Source organism: Sardina pilchardus, chromosome 14, assembly GCF_963854185.1.
Source record: "Sardina pilchardus chromosome 14, fSarPil1.1, whole genome shotgun sequence".
NCBI classification, from domain to species: Eukaryota; Metazoa; Chordata; class Actinopteri; order Clupeiformes; family Clupeidae; genus Sardina; species Sardina pilchardus.
In genome coordinates, this window is record NC_085007.1 from 13,098,204 (window position 1) to 13,120,500 (window position 22,297).

At 46.2% G+C, this 22,297-nt stretch overlaps 1 protein-coding gene across 8 annotated transcripts in view; it reads left to right on the forward strand.

Annotated features, from left to right (window-relative positions):
• The window catches only part of rc3h2 (ring finger and CCCH-type domains 2), a 28,564-nt gene extending 6,833 nt beyond the window's left edge, over positions 1-21,731 (forward strand). For 3 of the 8 annotated variants that reach the window (XM_062553900.1, XM_062553902.1, XM_062553901.1), the window contains exons 2-19: positions 1,113-1,425; positions 2,050-2,167; positions 3,709-3,942; positions 5,072-5,247; positions 7,474-7,674; positions 8,573-8,705; positions 8,857-8,975; positions 10,333-10,445; positions 11,357-11,653; positions 11,979-12,172; positions 12,978-13,429; positions 13,806-13,967; positions 14,585-14,740; positions 16,312-16,531; positions 17,637-17,721; positions 18,774-18,963; positions 19,439-19,566; positions 19,671-21,731. In XM_062553900.1, the coding sequence (XP_062409884.1) occupies positions 1,195-1,425; positions 2,050-2,167; positions 3,709-3,942; positions 5,072-5,247; positions 7,474-7,674; positions 8,573-8,705; positions 8,857-8,975; positions 10,333-10,445; positions 11,357-11,653; positions 11,979-12,172; positions 12,978-13,429; positions 13,806-13,967; positions 14,585-14,740; positions 16,312-16,531; positions 17,637-17,721; positions 18,774-18,963; positions 19,439-19,566; positions 19,671-19,809 (3,348 nt within the window). In that variant the 5' untranslated portion in view covers positions 1,113-1,194 and the 3' untranslated portion in view covers positions 19,810-21,731. Of the gene's footprint in view, positions 1-1,112; positions 1,426-2,049; positions 2,168-3,708; positions 3,943-4,646; positions 4,687-5,071; positions 5,248-7,473; positions 7,675-8,572; positions 8,706-8,856; positions 8,976-10,332; positions 10,446-11,356; positions 11,654-11,978; positions 12,173-12,977; positions 13,430-13,805; positions 13,968-14,584; positions 14,741-16,311; positions 16,532-17,636; positions 17,722-18,096; positions 18,216-18,773; positions 18,964-19,438; positions 19,567-19,670 lie in introns of those variants that run through there. The other 5 variants (XM_062553903.1, XM_062553905.1, XM_062553904.1 and 2 more) reach the window with 5 other exon arrangements.
• The last annotated feature ends 566 nt before the right edge of the window (positions 21,732-22,297 follow it).

Here is a 22,297-nt window from a genome sequence, read left to right on the forward strand (position 1 = left end):
CAATATCTGGCCATTTTAATCCACAACCTAATTACGGGGTTGTTAATAGGCTTGTAAAATGTCATCTGAGCATGTTGTTGACAATAGAGAAGTGGATGGTCTGCATACTATATGGGTTCCAATTTTTTTTAATTTAATCTTAAAAGGCAACGTTTCGATCTCAACTGATCCTCATCAGTCAAATAGGAACTGGGGAATAGGAATGAATTTCTTTACAGATACATGTTGTTGACAAACCAAAGTTTCATACCGTCTATCAGAGAACAAGGTACTATAAAAACTGGTCCCTGATGAAGTTAACAGGCCTAATCAGTGAAAACTTGGCTTGGCAGAGTCAATGTAAAGCACACAAATCCCATTATCCGTGTATGCATGCATGCATGCAAAGCGAACGAGAAGCTGAGGCTGTGACCTGCTGTGTGATTAGGCTCAGTGCCAGCTGGCCGTCCCCCGAGCCCCACTGTTATCGTTACCTGCCCTGATTGGGGGCATTGTGCCACTAACTCCGCTCCGTTCGGGCTCCCTGGGGGGGCCGCCAAAAAAAAAGCTTGGGTGTCTCGCCACAACTATGGGAGTTCACACAATCCGCAGGTCCTGCCCAGGGCATCCCAGCTATGCGAGGGGTCACCTGGGGTCAGCGCCGCGCTTTTATTGTCGGCCTCAGCAGACCCCTGTGGGAGGGCAGGGCCGCGGCGCTGCGCATGAGACCCTCACGAGGATAAGACTAGCCCCACGCTTCCTCTCCGAGCCTCAGAGAGAGAGGGGTCACGGTCACACACACGAGGTCATGTGTGTAGGATCCAGGCCATTTCGACTCCATATTCGGTGAATGTGCTGATGCGTGTGTGTGTGTGTGTGTGTGTGTGTGTGTGTGTGTGTGCGCGTGCTTGCTGAACTTTCGTGTGTGCTTGAGGTACTACACCTATTTTCTGGATGCCTTATCATACTGTAGATATATTGGACAATAAGGAAAATTAATAAATTCCATTTACCTTAGCCATCATGTGTTTAAATATCACACCAAAGACATGAACAAAAAGCAAGCAAACAAGCAAGCAAACAAACAAACAAACAAACAAACAACTAAACCCAACTCTTTTTTTCTCCTGCAGCTGCTCGTGAGCTGCTCTCAGGGTGTCCGGCGCGCGGCATGCGTTCTCCCTGAGCGGCACAGCTCCCCCCGGAGGCGCCAGGATGCCGGTGCAGGCGGCCCAGTGGACCGAGTTCCTGTCCTGCCCCATCTGCTACAATGAGTTCGACGGCAGCGGCCACAAGCCCATCAGCCTGGGCTGCTCGCACACCGTCTGCAAAACGTGCCTGCACAAGCTGCACCGCAAGGCCTGCCCCTTCGACCAGACCGCCATCAGCACCGACATCGACCTGCTGCCCGTCAACAGAGCCCTGCTGCAGCTCGTCGGCGCACAGGTGTGTGTGTGTGTGTGTGTGTGTGTGTGCGTGTGTGTGTGTGTGTGTGTATGTGCACATGTGTGTGTTTTGGGAGTGATTGGAGAAGGTGTTGCAGAAATACAGAATATTACAAACAAGTACTGCTGATTTTGGTGAGGGGTGTGTATGTGTGTGTGTTTGTGTGCGTGTGTGTGTGTTTGTGTGTGTTGGGACTGATTGAAAAAGAGGTTCAGGGCTCTGCTAATGAGATTTCAGGTGTGTGTGTGTGTGTGTGTGTGTGTGTGTGTGTGTGTGTGTGTGTGTGTGTGTGTGTGTGTGTGTGTGTGTGTGTGTGTGTGTGTGTGTGTGTGTGTGTGTGTGTGTGTGTGTGTGTGTGTGTGTGTGTGTGTGTGTGTGTGTGTGTATGTGTGCGCTTGGGACAAGGACTGTTTAGAAAATGCCCTGATCTTAGTGGGCTTTCTGGTGTATGCCTCCCCTATATGGTGTAGGAAGTTCCATTCACAGATCGATTTTACCGTGGTTTTTGGTTTTCAGTCTATCAGATGTGGTATGATAAGATGCTCATAGAAGGAGTTTTCATTGAGATGATGTAGGAGTGCTGTGAGACTGACGTGTGTGTGTGTGTGTGTGTGTGTGTTGCAGGTCCCTGATAGCCCGAACGTATCCTTGGGCAGTGCAGTGGACAGTGAGCACTATGAAGTGTGCAGGGCCTGTGTGGAGGAACTGGCCCTCTACCTGAAACCCATCAGTGGAGGTAAAGGTAAGCTGTGTGTGTTGGTGTTTGTGTTTGTGTTTGTGCGCATGTGCATGCATGTCTTTTGATTTGCACTGGTTTGTCCTTGTTCACTTTCATTTAATATGACTGTGAAAGTCGATACTATGTAAGTATAATTTTGTGTGTATGTGTGTGTGTGTGTGTGTGTGTGTTTATTGTATAGATATGTTGAAATGTTTTCTATATATCCTACAGTATATCACATTTGTCTGTCAATGTGTTTTTTAGAGATTCTTTAGAGAATCTGTGTGTGAATGTGTCCGTGTTTGAACCGTGTACACATTTCCTTATTTTACACGTGTGTGTTTGCATGAGCCAGAGAGAGCGTAGATAACCCTCTGCTGAAGTCCGTGTGTGTCAATGTGTTCCTGGTTAGATGCTAAATACTCTCATAGCACTCAAAACAGCCCCCGGCAGAGTACAAATGCATTTCCTGTTTTTCTGCACGTTTGATTGACTGTGGTCAGAGTGTTTGCGTCAGAGCGAGCGAGACAAGCGCACGTTGCGCCGACCATCAAGGAAGCACCGGGAGGGAGACAACGGCATCACTTCCTTTCACACTCGCTCAAGTTTCCTTGAAGATGAAAAAAGACCAATTAAAAGCACACAGGCTATGGCTGAGTCTGAGACCATGAAAATGTATGCTAGTGACATGCTTAAGACACTCATCAGGATCTGAACTATTTGAATTAGGGATGCACCGATCGGTCTTTTTCAGTCTCAATACAGATAGAGATGTCTGGGCTTTGTGTATCGTTCGATTCCTAATACCAATCCGATACCATTGTTGAATTCCCACTTCCCAGCCGCATGTGTACACTATTAGTGGCAGCAAATGGCTAGTTGCCATAGTTGCTTTGTGTGCCACGGCTCAAGAAATTGGAGGAAATGGAATGGATCGGCCCATGGATTTGCTAAATTCCGATCCCCGATCCAGCTCTTTTGTCAATATTGGGCTGATATCCAATCTTAATATCGGATCGGTGAACACCTAGTCTGAATACATACAGGTAGCTTTCAGTTGGGGACGTCATGCTACACGTCATGCATTGCGAGGCCTCTGGCTGTTGTTCATTGGGGGATAATGGTCCTATTAAGGCTTGTAAAGATACAGTCATTAAATCCTGACCTCTCTTGCATAATATCACTCACATGGGCCTCCCTATAGCCTGTGGAATAGCCCCTTAAGTGATGCGGATTTGTTAACTTCTTTTGAAAAAGGTAGGGGGTTCTGGGAGATTCCTTTAGGTACAGACAGTAAGAGTCCCAGGGCAGGGAGATTACAGTGTATGCAGATCGTAGTGGTACTGAATGCCCTCTGTCAGTCTAAACTGTGTGTGTGTGTGTGTGGGGGGTAGTTGGTAGTTCACACTACACATTATGTCATCACTATCAGTAACGTTCTTCAGTAGGTTGTGTGTGTGTTTGTTTGTAACAAACTAAACAAACTTTATGACTGCTAGTGTACGACATAAAAAGCGCACACGGTAACACCCATCGTTCTGTTCTGTCGTCTCTCGCTGTAGGCGTGGCGACGCTCAGCCCGAGCGCCCTCAGCCGGCCCATGCAGCGGAAGCTGGTGACGCTGGTCAACTGCCAGCTGGTGGAGGAGGAGGGGCGCGTTCGGGCCGTACGGGCCGGCCGCTCCCTGGGCGAGCGCACCGTCACCGAGCTCATCCTCCAGCACCAGAACCCTCAGCAGCTCTCCGCCAACCTGTGGGCCGCCGTCCGCGCCCGCGGGTGCCAGTTCCTCGGACCAGGTAGGCGCCACGAAGATGACCAGTGGTCAGCCCTGCCTCACACAAAGCTCTTTGCACACTCCCCCCAACAAACGCTAACAAACTCCAACATTATAAAGGTTGGTTTCAATCTTAGGAATGTTCTGGAAACTAACTTCAAACTCCACACTGCCAAGACAGTAATAGAAAAGACGGTCTTGTCAAACTCAAATAACTCCATCCAACAAATATTGACAGATGGTGGACACTGACGATGGTTGGTGTTTGTTGAAGTTTATTAGTGTGGGCAAATGCCGTAAAAGGTTATGAAGGAAGTACTGTCTGTTTGGTTGAGTTTACTCTTGACTGAAGGAGATAGGAAAGACACACTCAAATGTTGAGAAGTGAACTTCTTAGCCAATCCGGTGTAGCCAAACCTGAGCTATACCCTTCATATGGAGCCTAAAACTGTAGTTGTGCCACAGCATCAGGGTATGTTTTTTTTTTTTTTTTACCTCTTTTTGAAATATAATCAGGGATTAATTCTTGAATGTCATCACATAATCAGTTGCAAATTGAGCATTCACCTTTTCTTCACCAAAGGTGGGTGACTCTGGCTTCAGAAAACACCATTTATACCTGTGCACAGGTGATTTCACCTGCACAGGTGATTTCACTAATCACCTGATCTACCTGGTGGAACAAATACTTGGTAGGACTCTTTTGCATTCTGAAGCCAGGTTCTCCACAACTAATGTGGAGATAAGCATTCAAGGCTAAAGAATGGTATTCAGAAGCCCAATTTGACTGGGCAGTGGAAGATGAAAGATGTTTGTCTTGTTTTCTGCTCATGTGTCTGTCTGTGTGTGGGTAGTGCTGCTGTGTTTGTTCTCGTCTCTGGCTTGGCGTTGTCTGGTGATGATTACTCATAGGGCAGATTCTGAGTGAGGGGGGGCTCTGCTCTCTCTCAGATGATCTCAGTGTGAGTTTATCAGGTCTGAAGACAACCAGTCTACCCGTGATGTCCAATCTTCTGGCATAGCTAATGTACTGTGTGTTCTGTTCTTTCCATCAAACATTATGATAACATCTGTGTGTGTGTGTGTGTGTGTGTGTGTGTGTGTGTGTGTGTGTGTGTGTGTGTGTGTGCACGTCTGATTTATTGCCCCAGCCATGCAGGAGGACGCTCTGAAGCTGGTTCTGCTGGCCTTGGAGGACGGCTCGGCTCTGTCCCGGAAGGTTCTGGTGCTCTTTGTGGTCCAGAAGCTGGAGGCGCGCTTCCCCCAGGCGTCCAAGACCAGCATCGGCCACGTGGTGCAGCTCCTCTACCGGGCCTCCTGTTTTAAGGTCAGTTAATCCCCCCCCCCCCCACACGTTTACATTTAAATAAACATTCAATCATGTAGCAGACGCTTTATCCAAAGAGACTTGCAGCGACTTGCTTACATGCGTCTTCTAGCACACACATGAAAAGTTCAGTGACTTATAAATGTATTTGAAGGCTCATCCCATACCCCCAAAAGCCTGCATGTGATGCTTGCCAATACTTGTTGAATCTGAATCTGAATCTGTCGAGTGTCTTGGTTCATGCATCTGAATCTCAGACGCCTGTGTGGGATTCATACTTAGGGGAGTGAAATGGTGTGTGTGTGCGTACAGAGAGGATGGATGTTCAGGATGTAATTTCCCTTCATTTAGTGCAGTGTGCAGTACGTAACAGAATCTGCTGTCTATGTAATGAGTTGAATCTAATTATCGCAGTACACAGACATGCAATCCTGGCCCTCACCCTGTGCATATGTACCCACGCTGAACAGGTGAAGTGAGTGAGAGCGATACTGTACATGCACATTAAAGTTCAGTCTGTCTGTGTGTGTGTGTCGGGGCAAGTGATAATTGCCAGGGGGTTTGCCTGCTACAGTATGTTGGTGTGGTTGACGGGGCAGGAATGCCAACTTCTCTGCTCCAGTGATGGCTAACCCTTCCCTTCCCTTCCCTGCCAGTCACCCCCACCCTGTTGGGCCTCCTACCGCTAGTGGGTGGCTGAGCCCTGGAGTGTGGCAGCGGGCAGGCAGGGGCAGCTCCGGGGGAACTGAGCGAGTGGGTACAGACAGTCCTGGGCAGCGCCCGTGCTAATCCCCGAGTCTGAGTGGCCAGCCAATTACAACTCCCAGAGGCACAGTTTGTACCTAGGCGGTTGATAGACTCTCTCTCTCTGTGTGTGTGTGTGTGTGTGTGCGCGCACACACTTGGGGGTTTAAATGAGCTTCGAGGAGCTATTTGACCCTGTTCAAGTCGCGAGCCTTATAAACCTGTCAGAAACCTAATGACCGTATCCACATGTGTTGGAATGGAATGGACAGATGATGAGCTTGATGGGGCCCCTCACACGTTTATAGATAGACTGTACCGTGTCTCCAGATGCACCGGGCTGCAACCTTCCTCTGTAGACAGGGTGGGAACTATGCTTTGCCCTACAGGTTGCTTACCTGTTTTATGTGAACATTCATTTGTGGAAGTAATCTAACCTTGATTTCTTTTTTGAAAATGGGTTTGATATAGACCCCTAACTTAAGTGTGTGTGTGTGTGTGTGCGCTGTATACATCTTTTTGAAATCCAGTGACTGCATGTTTTGGAACGACCTACTGTAGATGATCATGGCAGTTTTCTCCCGTGTGTATGGCTGCCCTTTGCAGCGCCTGTAGATGCCTCAGCCTTGAATGGCTGTGATTGCTGTATGGGATGGGAGATTGTAGTGTGACCGTTCTGTGCACTTACAGACCCTGTGAACTTTTTATGTGATTCACTTGTTTCAACGCTAGCTTCCTTTTTCTCAACATGGTTTCAGATTTGTTTTGTTCCTGTCAATGTTTGGATTGTAGCCATGTCGACACAACCTTGCCGAAAGAAAATGTTGCCCTAATCTGACTTCCTCAAAAAGAACCATTCTTTAGTTGATATGTGAATGCTGCATATTCATAATATTCATTGGCTTTGGCCACAGTTGAAATGAAGGAAACCCAAAAATGTGTAAAGATGTTATCTTTGGTCTGTGTATGTAGGAGGTGGTTGGGTAATATTTATGTAATGGACCTTTTTAATGTAATGCCCTACATTTCTGAGTCCAGCTCTTTGTGTAGTCTTGTGTGAAGTTAGAGGTTTGGTGGTGTTGTCTAGTGATGATTACTCATAGGGCAGATTCTGAGTGGTGGGAACTCCAATTCCTATCACCTGATCTCAATGTGAGTTTAACAGGTCTGAAGACAACCATCATGACTTCATGTTGCGCAAGTACTCTTTATCAGTGGTCAGAAAGCAGTGAAGAAAGCAAACTGCATCAGTGGAAAACCCCATTATAAAAAAATGACACAACCATATATAACCGTGAAGTAAACAAAAACCTGATATTGCTTTTCACATCCCCATGGTGCCACCTGGAATTTAATAAGGTTCAATGGGTTTAGTTTATTTTTTAGTATCACATTAAACACAAAGACTGACTGCACACACACACACGCACGCACGGACACACAGATGGGTTTTGTAAATAAAGGTGTGTGTTTTGTCTCCAGGTGACCAAGCGGGATGAGGACTCGTCGCTCATGCAGCTGAAGGAGGAGTTCCGCACCTACGAGGCGCTTCGACGCGAACATGACGCCCAGATCGTCCACATCGCCATGGAAGCCGGGCTCCGCATCTCCCCCGAGCAGTGGTCCTCGCTCCTCTATGGAGACCTGGTTCACAAGTCCCACATGCAGTCCATTATCGACAAGGTCTGTGCTGCCACCTCATAGGGCGTTCTATTTGACTTAATTTGAAATACAACAAAGTGCTGAACGCTGTTGCTACAGCTATGCTACTTGGAAATATTTACATATATATATAAGAGTAGATATGTATTATTACTGAAGAGGAGATTGGTTTGAAAACAACAGAGGCAAAGCTAGATTTTTTTCCTTTTGTCTTTGTGAAGAAAAGCAAACATAAAGTTAGATAGTTCCCTAGTATGTAGGATCCTACCTGGTCACAGCAACTGCAATAAACAGCATGGATATACAGTAGTTGTGGCCAATTTGATCATGTTTACAATATGTTTTTTGCCATGGTGCTCCACAATACTTATAGCTAAATGCAACATTCAGCACCCTTATGTAATAACAAAAATGTATCTATCTTTTTATTTATTTATTTATTTATTAGGAGTCAGGAAATGTGCCATGTGTGTTCCTTCCCATCCACATTTGTAATGACTTCCTCTTCCTTGTTTAACACGGAACAAAGCATTGCTGGGAATGTAATTCCCTGGCTGTAATTCTAGATCTATTTCTGTAGCCTGCGGTTGGTGGCGTTGTCTAGTGATGATTACTCATAGGGCAGATTCTGAGTGTTGGAAGCTCTGCTTCCTCTCACCTGATCTCAATGTGAGTTTAACAGGTCTGAAGACAACCACAAAAGTCACGCTGAAGATATCTTTCACACATTTGAGGTTGAATGATCCGTGTGATAAGTGCGCGTGCACACACACACACACACCTCGAGTAGAGATGCAACTCTGTTTTTGATTGTGCATCTGTGTCTGCTTGTACATTATGAGTGAACTGAGCGGTAGGAATTGGTGTTTGTGCATTGTGTTGGGTTTTTGGGTTGTTTATTTATTTGTGATTTTCACAGCTGCAGTCGCCGGAGTCGTTTGCGAAGAGTGTCCAGGAGCTGACGATCGTGCTGCAGAGGACGGGGGACCCGGCCAACCTGAACAGCCTCAGACCACACCTGGAACTCCTAGCCAACATCGACCACAATGCAGGTGAGCCGTCCTAAGCAATTAGCCATACGTGTGCTCACATCTGGAAACTTTTGTGTTGTTGTTGCAAATATACATAGCATTCATTTGTCCTATGTATAAAGAGTCTCCAAGCTGCAATTTCTTTATATATTGTGCGTGTGTGTGTGTATAGATGCTGCACCTCCAACCTGGGAGGAGTTGGAGAGTGTAATGTTGGCTGTGAAAGTAGTAGTCCATGGCCTGGTAGAGTTCATCCAGAACTTCAGCAAGAAAAGTCACGAAACGCCCCAGGTAAGACCTTACCTTACCCTACCTTACCCTACGTTACCTCTCTTTCAGCACCTCATGCCTACAGCGCAGACAGTCAGCAGTACGTGACCGTGTCTAATCAGGACCTTTATACCTTTTAAGCGGACGCTTTTTTGATAGTTTGTCTTAAGGCCGTCGCCCACCAGAAACAATTAGAACTCCATTGTTTTCAATGGAGCAAAGCCCACTGGAAATGTCTGCCGCGCAGCAGACGCACAGAGATAGAAAACTATTCTAAAATCCTGCGCGTCAAGCCCAAACCGCTGAACACCGCTGAACGGCGTGTCCGGTGGGCGCCGGGCTTTAGCCATATTGGAGATAAATTTGTAATAAAGTTATGGACCATTTAGGTTATGGAATATTTCCTCTAACGCATTACATTTGAAACCTGTGAAGCCCCCAAGAGGACATGGGGCCAAGATGTATATTATTAATATATTATCTCTGGTGTGCACCAGATAGGCGAGTACTCATGCTCACTAGAAACGTTCCGTTGCACACGTGTCACTTTAGGGGTTCCGTAGAGCTGTAGTCTTGGTAGTGTGTGTTTAGAAGGTTGGTGGTGTGTCTAGTGATGATTACTCATAGGGCAGATTCTGAGTGGGGGAGCTCTGCTCTCTCAGATGATCTCAGTGTGAGTTTAACAGGTCTGAAGACCACCACATCTCTATTCCTCACCGAAGACCAAACTGTGACTTACTATCACTTTGTCCATTACTTTACTGTTTGCCGTGCTTACATTATGTCCGTGTTGTATCCTATTGCCATAAACGTCTTAACTCTAAAATTAATCACACGGTGCCAAGAACATATGCAGTTTAGTCAACTTCACTGGCTCTGTAGAGCTGCACTTGTCAAAGGATTTTTTGTTTCAGACCCACAGTATAGCAGGAGTAATTCTCATTTTTGTCAGGCAGAGGTGGTAATCCTGTTCAGGCAGGCTTTGAAGAAAGAAGGGCTGTCATTTTGCCTCGGCTTGTTGGAAAGTTGAGCGCATAGGGGCTGCAGAGCAAGATAGTGAGTTAGTTATAGCGCTGGGGAGGGCACAATCTGGAAGCTCCTCAAATCTCGGGCAGGAGCGTAAACAAGGACTGAAAAGACTCATGGATTTTTTTTCTCTCTCTCTCAGTTCAGTTGTCTGGACAACTGTGTAATCCTGCTTTGTGAGACAGCTCTCAGTGTAATGTTGTGTGGGTGTGTGTGTGTGTGTGTGTGTGTGTGTGTGTGTGTGGAACAAGATGGTCAATGCACACTGCACAGATAAGAGTCTGTTTCAATAGTGTGTGTGTGTGTGTGTGTGTGTGTGTGTTGGGTCTCTGATCTGTGTGTGTTTTTTCAGCCACAGCCAAACAGCAAGTACAAGACTAGCATGTGCAGAGACCTACGGCAGCAGGGGGGCTGCCCACGAGGGGCCAACTGCACTTTTGCCCATACTCAGGACGAACTGGAGAAGTGAGTAGGCACATACATAACACTGTTGAATATATATATATATATATATATATATATATATATATATATATATATATACATATAGAAATACACGTGTGTGTGTGTGTGTGTGTGTGTTTGTGTGTGCAGCCATACCTAGTCTGCAAACTGGAGAGTTCAGCAGATATAACACAGTAGGACACATGCGCTCACCCACACACTCGATCTGGCACAGAGGCTGGCATATCTGTAGGAAGAGCTGGGGAAGAGTGAACACACGCATGCACTCCCCACACACATCTACATCTTCATGGGCCAAGCTAAGAAGTGAGGATGCAGACATACACATAGGAGCACACAACACGCGCACATGAAAACATGCATATTGGGGGGGGGGGGGGGTCCATGTCTCTGTAGTGCATGGTGGCGTTGTCTAGTGATGATTACTCATAGGGCAGATTCTGAGTGGGGGAGCTTTTGACTCCTCTCACCTGATCTCAATGTGAGTTTATCAGGTCTGAAGACAACCGCCAGCCAAACTATTACAGTGCTACACAGTACAAATGAGGAGAAATAACAACAATAAAGACTTTACTGAGTCAGCTACGTCTGTGACAAATGAGTTGGGGGGGGCTGTGATCTACAAATGAAGTGTTCTATTTTGAAGATGCTTTTCGTAGATGAATGGAATGGGAGGATTTTCGCTTTTTTCACGCACATGAAAACATGCATATTGACACACATTGGCCTACTGTATGAAACCATGCATATGGACACACACAAACACGTACACACACTTGAGCAGACATTGCTCTCTCAATTCCTCAATTCCTCATAGTAACCAAACGGTGAGGCCAAACAATAACTTCACTCTCCCCTGCAAGCACCACTTCCCATTCTCCCCACTTTATGACCTCTTTATGAGTGTGCAGTCCTCTCTCCTGTTTGCCCAGGTACAGAATGAGGAACAAGAAACTCAATGGGGCCTCCCGCCCCTTCCTGCTCCCCCAGGGGGTTCTGGGCAAAGCCCCCAACTGTAAGGGGGGCATCCCGGCGGGTGAGCCCTCCATGGGGGGTCTGAAGGGCCCGGAGAAGGACACGCAGGCCCCCGACGGCCACTCGCCCACGCAGCTCATCCCCCGAGGTGCAGATGCGCTGGATGACCTGAAGAGGACGCTACCCAATGGTGCCAACACGCTCTCGCAGTCCTCCTCCATTAACCTAGAGCAGTAAGTCAAGCTGTTGTTCTACATTACAATCCATAGCATGTCCGCAGTCTAAAATATGATCGCCTTTTTAATAGTTACAAATTCTGTTTTGTTTTTTGTTATGTTTTTTTTATTTTTTTATCGATGTATGCAATTACTCCACTTGTCTGAATTCATTTCCTTTCAGTTGTGTTAGTTACAGTGGAATGAATAACAAAACAATGGACCAGTTGCTTTCTGTTAAAACAATAGGCTGTATGAAACAGCCAAAGTTTCCTATGTGGTTACTGGTGGGTTTTGGTTTTGGTTTTGCTTCAAATGTATTTTCTCGTTGTCCTTTTTCCAGAAAGACTGTTTCACCTCCAAAGACGCCCGTCAGCCAGACTCAAGCCTTACTCCTGTCTCCCAACGCCACAGCCCATGAGATGGGTGGCGGCGCCTCTCCCAAGCCTGCCCACTTCCTGCTGAGGGGACACCCCGAGCTCTACTACCAGGACCAGCGGTCCCCGACGTGTGACGTGCCCCCCTACCAGACAGCCAGTGAGTTAGGCCTGCCCTTTTATGGCAGCCTCCCCCATTTTGGTCAATAGTTAGATCTTGATTATTCAATGATTTTGTCAAACATCCATTTCATCTAAACATAATAAAATATGCCTGTAGATTCAGGTGAATGTTAAATATAATTCAACAAAAAGCTAATGAAAAATACTTCTACTATTAAAACTATTCAACAACCTTTCTTTGCAACACTCTTTCAGTATTTTGTCTTGGCAACATTGTTCATAGTGTCTGTCAAAAAACCTCTGCTTTGGTCTGTGTATGTAGGAGTTGAATTGGCTATGTTTACGTAATGGACCTTTCTTTGTAATGTAAGACAAAAGATTTGAACACCAGTTCTTTGGGGCGGGGGGGGGGGGGTCATGTCTCTGTAGTGCATGGTGGCGTTGTCTAGTGATGATTACTCATAGGGCAGATTCTGAGTGGGGGAGCTTTTGACTCCTCTCACCTGATCTCAATGTGAGTTTATCAGGTCTGAAGACAGCCACCAGCCAAACTACTTACAGTGCTACACAGTACAAACGAGGAGAAACAACAACAACAAAGACTTTACTGAGTCAGCTACTGTACGTCTGTGACAAATGAGTTGGAGCGCTGTGATGTACAAATGAAAGTGTTCTATTTTGAAGATGCTTTTCTTGGATGAATGGAATGGGAGGATTTTCCCTTTTTTTTTTTTTTTAAACCTGTGTACCTCATGTCCTTATTTGACTTTTGTCAGTCAGTTAGTTTAGCATCATTTACATTCTCCCTCTCCCTCTCCCTCTCCCTCTCTCCCCTACTCCAGGTAATTACTATACGCCCTCCGGCCTCCCCTCCAAACCCTGTGTGGCTCGTTTCCTGCGCTCTGGCAACGTGGCCGAGTCCTCCTTCCCCCCGACGTCGCCGTACGCTGACCAGCCGTCTCTGCTGGCCACGCGCGAGCGTCTCGGCCCTTCCTACGGCCAGCCGCCGCCGCCACCGCCACCGCAGTCGTCGCCGGCGGCGTGCGGCTCCCTGAGCCCCGGTCACGGGCACGCTCACGGCCACGGGCACGCTCACGGCGTCTACGCGCCCGTCTACGACAGCCGGCGGGCCTGGCGGCCGCAGCTGTACCAGAGGGAGGACGGCCGGAGCAACTCCCTGCCGCCCGAGGTGCTGCACTCTCCCGCCTGCCAGCCTCCCCCCACCAGGGAGCGCTATAACTCACTGGACAGCCCTTACTGCGGCTCCACGGATCACAGGGCCGCACTGCACAGGGTAAGCACACACCGCCGTGCACACTGACACACACGCACACATGCATACTTGTATACACATGTCAGGAAGTCTGACCAATCGGGACAGCCCCAGGCTGGTTTCACTGAACCCAGGTTTATATCATGTTAATGCACACTTGCATGTACTCGTACACAAACACATACATGCATACAGCATTTTCATTTCATGCTGATATGGTGTAGAGTGCGTTATGCAAAATGTGTGTGTGTGTGTTGGGGAATGCATTGGAAACAAATGACTTCTTGTATACCCTGTATAGCCCATACTTCCTGTTGAACTATGGGCTATACGGGAAGTATTCGTGTTGAATCTGCATTATCAGATATGAACCCTCGTGTGTGTGTGTTTTTGACAGACTCACCGTCCCGCTGTCTGCTCTCAGGACTCATATGCACGCGCTCCTCTCGGCTACGAGGACCTGCTTCACCGTAAACAGGAACAGTGGGCGCATCACCATAACAACGTCAGCCGGCCCTCCCAGTCCTCACCTGTCTTCGCTGTCGATTTTTGTGCTGAGGTAGGGTGTGGGTGTGGGTGTGTGTGTGTGTGTATGAGTGTTAGAGAGAGGGGAGAGGGGAGAATGCTTTCCCTTTTAAGCGACCAACCTATATTTGTTTGTGTAATGACAGTGAAATGGCGTTGGGCTTAAGGCGTTTTCCGCTTTTCCCCTTTTGTGTTGTCATCTTGTGGCAGAATTTGTTAATTTGATTTCATCCCACATGCTAAGCTATTTAAAGTGTGACTGTTGCTAGGCAACGGCGTAAGAAGCTGAATGCGGATGCAGCGGTAGTATCCTTAGCTCAGTGGAGTTCTGAGCTCTAGGTTCTCAGTTCCAGATTCTCAGTTCTGGGTTAGGTGTATATGGGACTGTGAGGAGGAGGACTTAGAGGAGGATTGGGAAGGGATGTTTGAGTCTTTGCAAAAATGCTGAGTCATTTTCACGAACGGGCTGACGTTCACAGATCTTAGGGTCGGCTGGGTCACTCAAATTCTTTTTCCATGTCTCGTCTTTTTTACCGTCTTAATTCTCGCCTCCATTTTTCCACTCTTTAATCCCCTCCTCCTTCAATTAAATTGATTAACTCTCCCTCTTTCCCTCTCTCCCTCTCCCTCTCCCTCTCTCCCCCCCTGCAGCAGCATGCTGATAGTGTGGGTGGCGCGTGTGTGAACTGTAAGTTGCGTGCGGAGGAGAGTCTGGCCCACTACTCGCCCTGGTCGTGTGGCTCCATCAGCCCCTTCGACTCTGAGCCCTACGCCAGCTCCACGTACAACTCCTGCTCGCAACACATGGTGAGTGGAGCACACACACACACACACACACACACACACACACACACTTCTCCCACTGAGGTGCATGTCTTCCAGACATTTGAGTCCAGCTCTTTGTGTAGTCTTGTGTGCATTTAGAGGTTTGGTGGTGTTGTCTAGTGATGATTACTCATAGGGCAGATTCTGAGTGGTGGGAACTCCGATTCCTCTCACCTGATCTCAATGTGAGTTTAACAGTCTGAAGACAACCACCAATGCCTTTTCTTTTAGGAGATTGTATGATGCCTTAAACTTGTCACCGATTAGTGATCATAATGAATTTGAAGGTTGGGACACAGCAATAATATAAAGCCTTGTGTCTGGTCTGGTTGATGGACACGGACACACACGCACACACACACACACACACACACACACACACACACACACACACTCTGGACCTCAGCATATGGTCAGTGCACACACCTGCTGCCACCATACACTTGTTCCACTGCCAAGACAGTCCTTATGTCCAGGGGTGGCTAGTCAGTGCTTACTGTACCGTGACTGTTCACTGCCATGGCCATTGCAGACATAATGAAGGATGATGGGCAGACAGACAAAATGACAAAGATCATACAACATGTGTACTGTGGATAGATAGATAGATAGTTTGGATAAATAAGGTGATGGATTGTAAGATCAGTATTATGCATCTTCAGCTTTTATGGAGAGATCATGTGCTGTGTATTAAATGATAGATAAACGGTGGATTGACCATAAAAGGTTTCTCCACAGATGGATTTTAAAATTCAGTATGAGGTGCGAGCACATCCTGTCCTCCCCCTCTTCCTCCTCCTCATCTTCCTCCTCCTCCTCCTCCTACCCACCCACCCACCTAGTCATTTATGTAGAGCAGTCCAACATCCATCCTGATGGCTGATACCCACCACTTCTGTTCTAATCTCCAACACACACACACACACACACACACACACACACACACACACTGTTGCAGACCGGAATAAAAGCATAATATGCATTTCACTCTACTTTTTGTGAGATTTGTCTCTGCTGCTGGGAACACCAAATACTGTAACTTATTGCATAACATTCACTTGTAACGTTGGAATAAGACTGGGAATTGGCTGAGAATCCAGGGCTCTAGAGAGCAATAAAAATGTCTTCAAGTGTCTTCCAAACATGTCCACAAACTTATCCTTGAACATTTACAGTGAATGGGCAGTTACTAGACATCCAAAAAAGATCAATTTTTTAGTGTATTTGTGTCAGTCTTGTGCTTGTTAATTTATTCAGGATATTTACATTTAGTGTTATCAAGCAGACAATGTTAGCCAAAGTGACCTGCACTGCTATAAATGTAAACATTTATATCAAGTGTTTTTATTCCAGTCAAGTTCTGTGAAGTGTCAGTTGTGTTCTACTGTAGTTGTTCGTCCCATGCTAATATAACGTGTTACGCGTGTCTTTGTACATGGGGTCAGGTGGAACCGCGACAGTGTCAGTCAATTCCTGACCATGACTTTACGAGTCATGCAAAAATACCACTCGCTATACTTTTATTTTGACACTTTCCTGTTCTGTGCCTGCAGCAGGATGTGGAGAGTGGCGGGGGCAAGCGCTGGCTGCACATGTTTGAGCCGTACCGCCGACTGAAGGAGGAGGACCCCATCATCCCGTTCGGGGAAGGACCCATCATCTCCAAGTGGGGGGCCATCTCCCGCGCCTCCCGGACCGGCTACCACACAACTGACCCAGTCCAAGCCACCGCCTCACAGGGGAGTGTCAACACCACGCCTGTCAACTTCAGAGGTCAGTCAGTCATAAGGGCGCACCACACGGGTCACTTTAGCTCTCAATTTACTTATTTGCTCAATATAATGAAAATATAATGAAATGGAGTTTTATTTAATCATTGTAAAATGCGTATGATTTTAAGATTTGGACACAGAGCCAAACCACTGCATTTTACTGTGCTTTACAAGACGCATGGCGCTTGTAGAAGTTCATGAGGTCCTTGTAAAGATTTTTCAGAAGAAGAACTTTGATAATGGTTTGATAATGTGCTCTAAAAGGCTTAGATATTGAGATCTCTACAGGACATCCATAGGGGCAGCACACAGGACTTCTTCTGTGTGCCAATGTTACGGCTATTGTCCAAGAGAATGTGATTAGAAAGATCCCAGAAGTGGTTTCATTTGTGATTGGTTCTTTTCACACTCTCTATCCTTGAAGGGGGAAAAAAAACAAAAAACAAAAGCCAGTGTTAATCAAGCAGAGAGTTCTAGAAAAGATCTTCTCTGCAGATTTTGGTTTGCTATTGAGTAGATGGTGAGCGAGGGGGAAGAGACGAGGGCTGATCACTAAGCAGGACTCCTCTCCCCCTCTGTGTGGAAGGGTACCACTGCGCATATCAATGAAACCCTCCCTTTCATCTCCCCAAAAGGAGCCGTGCTCACTCAGACTGCCTTCCACTGAACAAACGCTGTACTAAACAAAACCTCCATCACCCACACAAATCCACCTCCATCCTCTGCATAGTCGATAGAGTTGGTTTGGTTTGTTTTTATCTCGTTTATTTAATGATTCACTTATCAGGCTTTCAGCCTCCGTCCTTACCCTTAAGATAAATTTGGTTTCATTTTGTTAGAAAGATCCCCTATTCATGAGTTTCATCAGGTCCCTTTCCACAGGTGTATGAAATCAAGCACCTAGATTATGAATGCAGACTGCATGGTGCACCTAGATTATGAATGCAGACTGCATGGTGCTTGATTAATACACCTGTGGAAAGGGACCTGATGAAACCCATGAATATGTTGTACTGTATGTATGTTGATTTTTTTTTTTTGGTCTGTATGTTAAGTGTGGACCCCAGGAAGAGTAGCTGATGCTTTTCTGTTGTGCGTTCCTGCAGATTACAGCCCCCACATTGGACATGGAGATTACAGATGGGGTCCGCGGGGGTCTGACTCGTCCAGCCACTCCAGCTTCTTAGAGAGGTGGGTAGAACCTTGGGCCATTACCATAGGTGAAATACTATAGCTCATATATCGTATATATGAGATTTTACTATTTGATCGTTATGTGGACACACTTAATTACATAGATCACTTATAGTCTGGTAGTTTTCAAATGGGGGCAAAAAGATTCTGTTCAAACCTGAAATGGGATGTTTATAAAGTCATCCCATCTGAGCCCCAAAAATCATAGCGGTGCTGTGTATCATTTTGAAAGCTCCCCTCAGTAGTTTCAGAATTAAGCTATTTCTAGATCTAGATCATTGCCTCTGTCTAAGGCTAGATCTAATCTGTGCACCTGAAACCTGAACTAGCATCGGAAGTGGTGCACTCTAAATCTGTACATGCATTTGCAAGGATGTTTGTGTTTCCTGAGGTAAGCAGCCCGATTCAGTGCCATCTGGTGGCCCTCCACTGGCCCTGTATGGATTAAGTGGGAACGGCTATAAGAGTGCCAGTGTGGAGGATGTGTGCAGGTGGGCACTGTGTGACTGCTCTAAATATGGGCGCACTGTTGCTGTTGAATCTCTCTCTCTCTCTCTCTCTCTCTCTCTCTCTCTCTCTCTCTCTCTCTCTCTCTCTCTCTCTCTCTCTCTCTCTCTCTCTCTCTCTCTCTCTCTCTCTCTCTCTCTCTCTCTCTCTCTCTCTCTCTCTCTCTCTCTCTCTCTCTCTCTCTCTCTCTCTCTCTCTCTCGTATTCCTCTGTTGTGCTGCAGTTGCTCCTCTCCAGTATCTAAAAATAGAACCACAGTCAGTGTTCTCTCTGTTCTCACAGCTCCTAGCACGTTCCCCAGTTTTTGGAGTGTGTGTGAATTGGCTCATGTTTCAGCCAATCCCCACCCTCTCAAAGCTTAATTCAGAAACTGTAACATTTGGTGTTTTTACTTTACAGTTGTTCAATCGAATGTAGACTGGAAACATACTAGTAATGCAATATCCATATAGATGTCCAGTTATAAATCTTTATATTTTTATAAGCCATATTGTCTCTTGCTTATGTGGTTTCCTTGACGTGTGTGTGTGTGTGTTGAATAGTGACCAGTTGGGTGTGGCAGAGCTGCAGGCACGCCGACCCTCTCTGATTGGTGGAGAGAAGCTGGGGATGGAACTCCTTCATGCAGAAGCCAATCCGTACAGTGCAGAGGGTGAACCAGAGCGGGACATCGAGTTGGAACTGTCTGCTTTGGACCTGGAAGACAACGAAGCGCACCAGACCCCCATACAGGTGCAGGTTCACCCATTGTAGACTTGGAGAACAGATAGGGCTGTTGGCATGCTAAAATTGCATAGCAAGATGGAAATGTTGGAAAAAATGCTTGAGTATATAAGTTGAGGTGTGCATTTTTTTTACATTGTTTTCTCCATTAATTGATTTGGTCAAATTTTATGGTTAGATAAATGAGTAGCACCCATGATGTGTACTATGGTGGTTTTGCTATTGCTTAGACACTCTACAAAAATGTGAGAAGAATAGCATTCGTATCCCAGAATTCATTTCTCAAATGCATCAATTGATAAACAAGCTAGCTAGTGTTTATGGGCACCAACTGTTGACTACGGCCCATGATATGGCAGTTGTGCTGCCAATATGCTGGCTACTCTAAGCCCCATAATGGCTCTACATTCAGGACCACAGACTTGTGTTGCTGGGCAGATTTAAACTCCACCCGTCTAAAGCATACACTGCCTGTTCCTCTCAGCAGGAGCCGCTGGAGGTGAGGGTACCCCCCCAGCACTCTCATCTGTCCCCCCCCAGCACTGAGCCTCAGCCCCAGAAGCTCTCTCCCGATGGGATGGACCCCCACCTGCTCAAGAAGATGGCCTTCAGGTAAGATGGAACGCATGCACAGTTGAACGCATGCGCATTTGCGCGCCGTCTTCATGCACAAGTACATGTTCATATTTTGCTGTTTTCTTTGTGTGTAAAAACAGGAAGGCTTTGTCTCCGGGAGGCCTTGGCTCTGGGAGGCTGGGCATAGGGAAGCTGATGATGAAGACGGGCCCACCGTCTCGCTCCGATAGCCCCCACTCCTCCAGCACCGGGCCTGAGGTGCTGCTGAACGGCAGCTGAGAGACGCAGGACTGGTCCTCCACCTGCAGGGGGCAGTGCAGGCTGGTGGCATCTCTTTCCCCACTGCTACAGGAAGAGCTGACACCTGTGGGTTGATGACCCCATGCGGGCAGGGCAAGACTAGACGACTACAAATGGCAACACGGCACCACAGTAATGTTACCCCTACAAAAACCAACAAATCATCTGAGCCAGCAGTGCGCTGCAGTTTCGCCATGTCGCCATGATCGATTCGCTTTACTCTTCACTTCATCTTTGCCACTGTGCCACCCGAGCCTGTTTTTTTTTCTCTTTATTTTCTTTTTGTTCTTTTTTTCTTTTTCCAGAACCGTAGTCCTCAATTCCACCCGCTCGGTAGTTTACAGGGGTGTGTTGGTGTCGTCGGCAGGATGCCATCACACCCCCATTGGTTGTCATAGTACCCAATCAGAAATTCCCAAAAGTTGCTCTCAGGCCTAGTGAAGAGAGCTTGATGTGACCTTTCGCAGCAACGTTAAGCTATTCTTGGATGTTTAGCAGGGAAATTGAGATGTCCAATCTCACAGGGGCGAGCGCAGCTCTTGCAATGTCGTTTCATAATTACGTGCCACGGCTAATCTAACTTTGGGCAAATGAGCACAAACTGAAAGTTGTGACACCCAAGCTGGTAATATTTGGATGCACAGAAAGCTCATCCTCACCTGTCTCGGTATGTTTGTACAGCGGCCTATTCTCAGTTCTAGCCTCCCCACAGACTACATATTTACAGAAACGTTTTCCACTGTACGAGCCGAGTAAGCCATGGCACTGAGATGGCCGTATGCTTATTACTGTCCGTATCGTTTAGCTTATGCTGCTAAAATATTTGTCACCGGAATGAACCTGCATGCAAGTAGTTTGCCACGTGGAACGATTGCACTTATTTGATAATGGTTAGCTTTTTATTTATTCCTGTTTTTTCCATCTGTGAGGTTACCCATCGTTGTGTGTGTGTGTGTGTGTGTGTGTGTGTGTGTGTGTGTGTGTGTGTGTGTGTGTGTGTGTGTTGGGTGCTGAGCATTGCTCTAGAAATGCCACTTAAGCCAAACCTTTTTTGATATTTTGAGATACCACTCATTGGTTCAGTGGTATGGTTTACTAGCTTGACACTGACCGAAAGGAAAAGAAACATTTACAATATTCAAATCACACAGTGAATCAGTAAATTGTGGACTGTCATTTCGAGGGCTGAGAACCAAAGGGGCATAAGTGATATTTTGGTCAAAATTGAGTTATACATATCACCTGAAAGCTCTTGATGAGCTCTTTCTGACACAATTATAGAAGTAAAATATTTATAAATATAACGGTATTGAACAAAAACCAAAGGTCTTTAACTGTGAACATATAGAAGCTGTTAGATTTGTTTTGGCTCTCCTGTAAAGTTGATTAAATGTCACTTACGCCCCTTTGGTTCTCAGCCCTCGATTAGGATCATAGACTACACGTTATGGGAATTGATGTAAAATAAGTGTCAAACTGATCTTAATATGGTAAATGCATTATTATTATTATTATTATTATTATTATTAGCCTGCATTACAGAGCTGCAATGCCGTGTGACCTGATCGGCAGTGTATGGTCAGAGTGTATGATGAGCTGTGAGTGTGTATGAGATGGATCTGTCATGCTCTGCGTTGTCCCATGAGGTCACTGTGGGAAGCTTCATGTTTACAGACAAACGTCGGAGGTCAAATGAACCTGTTTTTCTTTGTCTTTGTTTTTAGTTTTGTGGGTGTGTTTTTGTTGTGTTTTTGTTTTCCGTTTCTTAAGGAGTGTTAGACCTAATCAGCAAAGAAAGTATGGCATTCGCTGCATCTAAACGGTCCTTCTTCCAGAAGAGCTACAGGATCTCCTGGATGGCTTTTACTTTCATTTTATTACAAAAAGAAGAAAAAAAAACATCACTAACTTCCGTGAAGTTGTTTGTCGAAATATTTTGTATCAGGATCTCTTTCTCTCTTAGTTTTGGTCATCATTTCACAAATTAAACAAATAATATATATATATTGCAACCAGTCAATCAATCGGTCTTTCCGGTGTTAGCATAAGTGTAGGGTGCACCCCTCTTTGGTAAAATGGGACATTCTGTCACACAAAATGCCTGATGAATGGTCTTTCTTGTAGTGAACCCTGTATTGACCAGGGAGTTGGTTTTATGTCTACAGCAGTCTTGTGCACTGAATGCCCAGTTTTGCCGTCTCGTCCGAGAAGGTGATCAGATTTGGCAGGGTGAAGCTATGTGTTATATACAGCGCTTGAGGGAGGGGGGGGGGGGATCTCTCCTATTTATACAGTAATAGGGTTTATTTTTAATTGTCTGGATGGAGGCATTCGCGACTAGTGGTATAAACAACTTGACCAAGGCTTTGTCACCTCTTTGGGGTTCTCGTGGTTAGATTGTTTGTAGATTGTGGAAGTATGCACTTTTTTGTTTTTGTCACGTTTTATTTGTCTTCACCTGACAGGA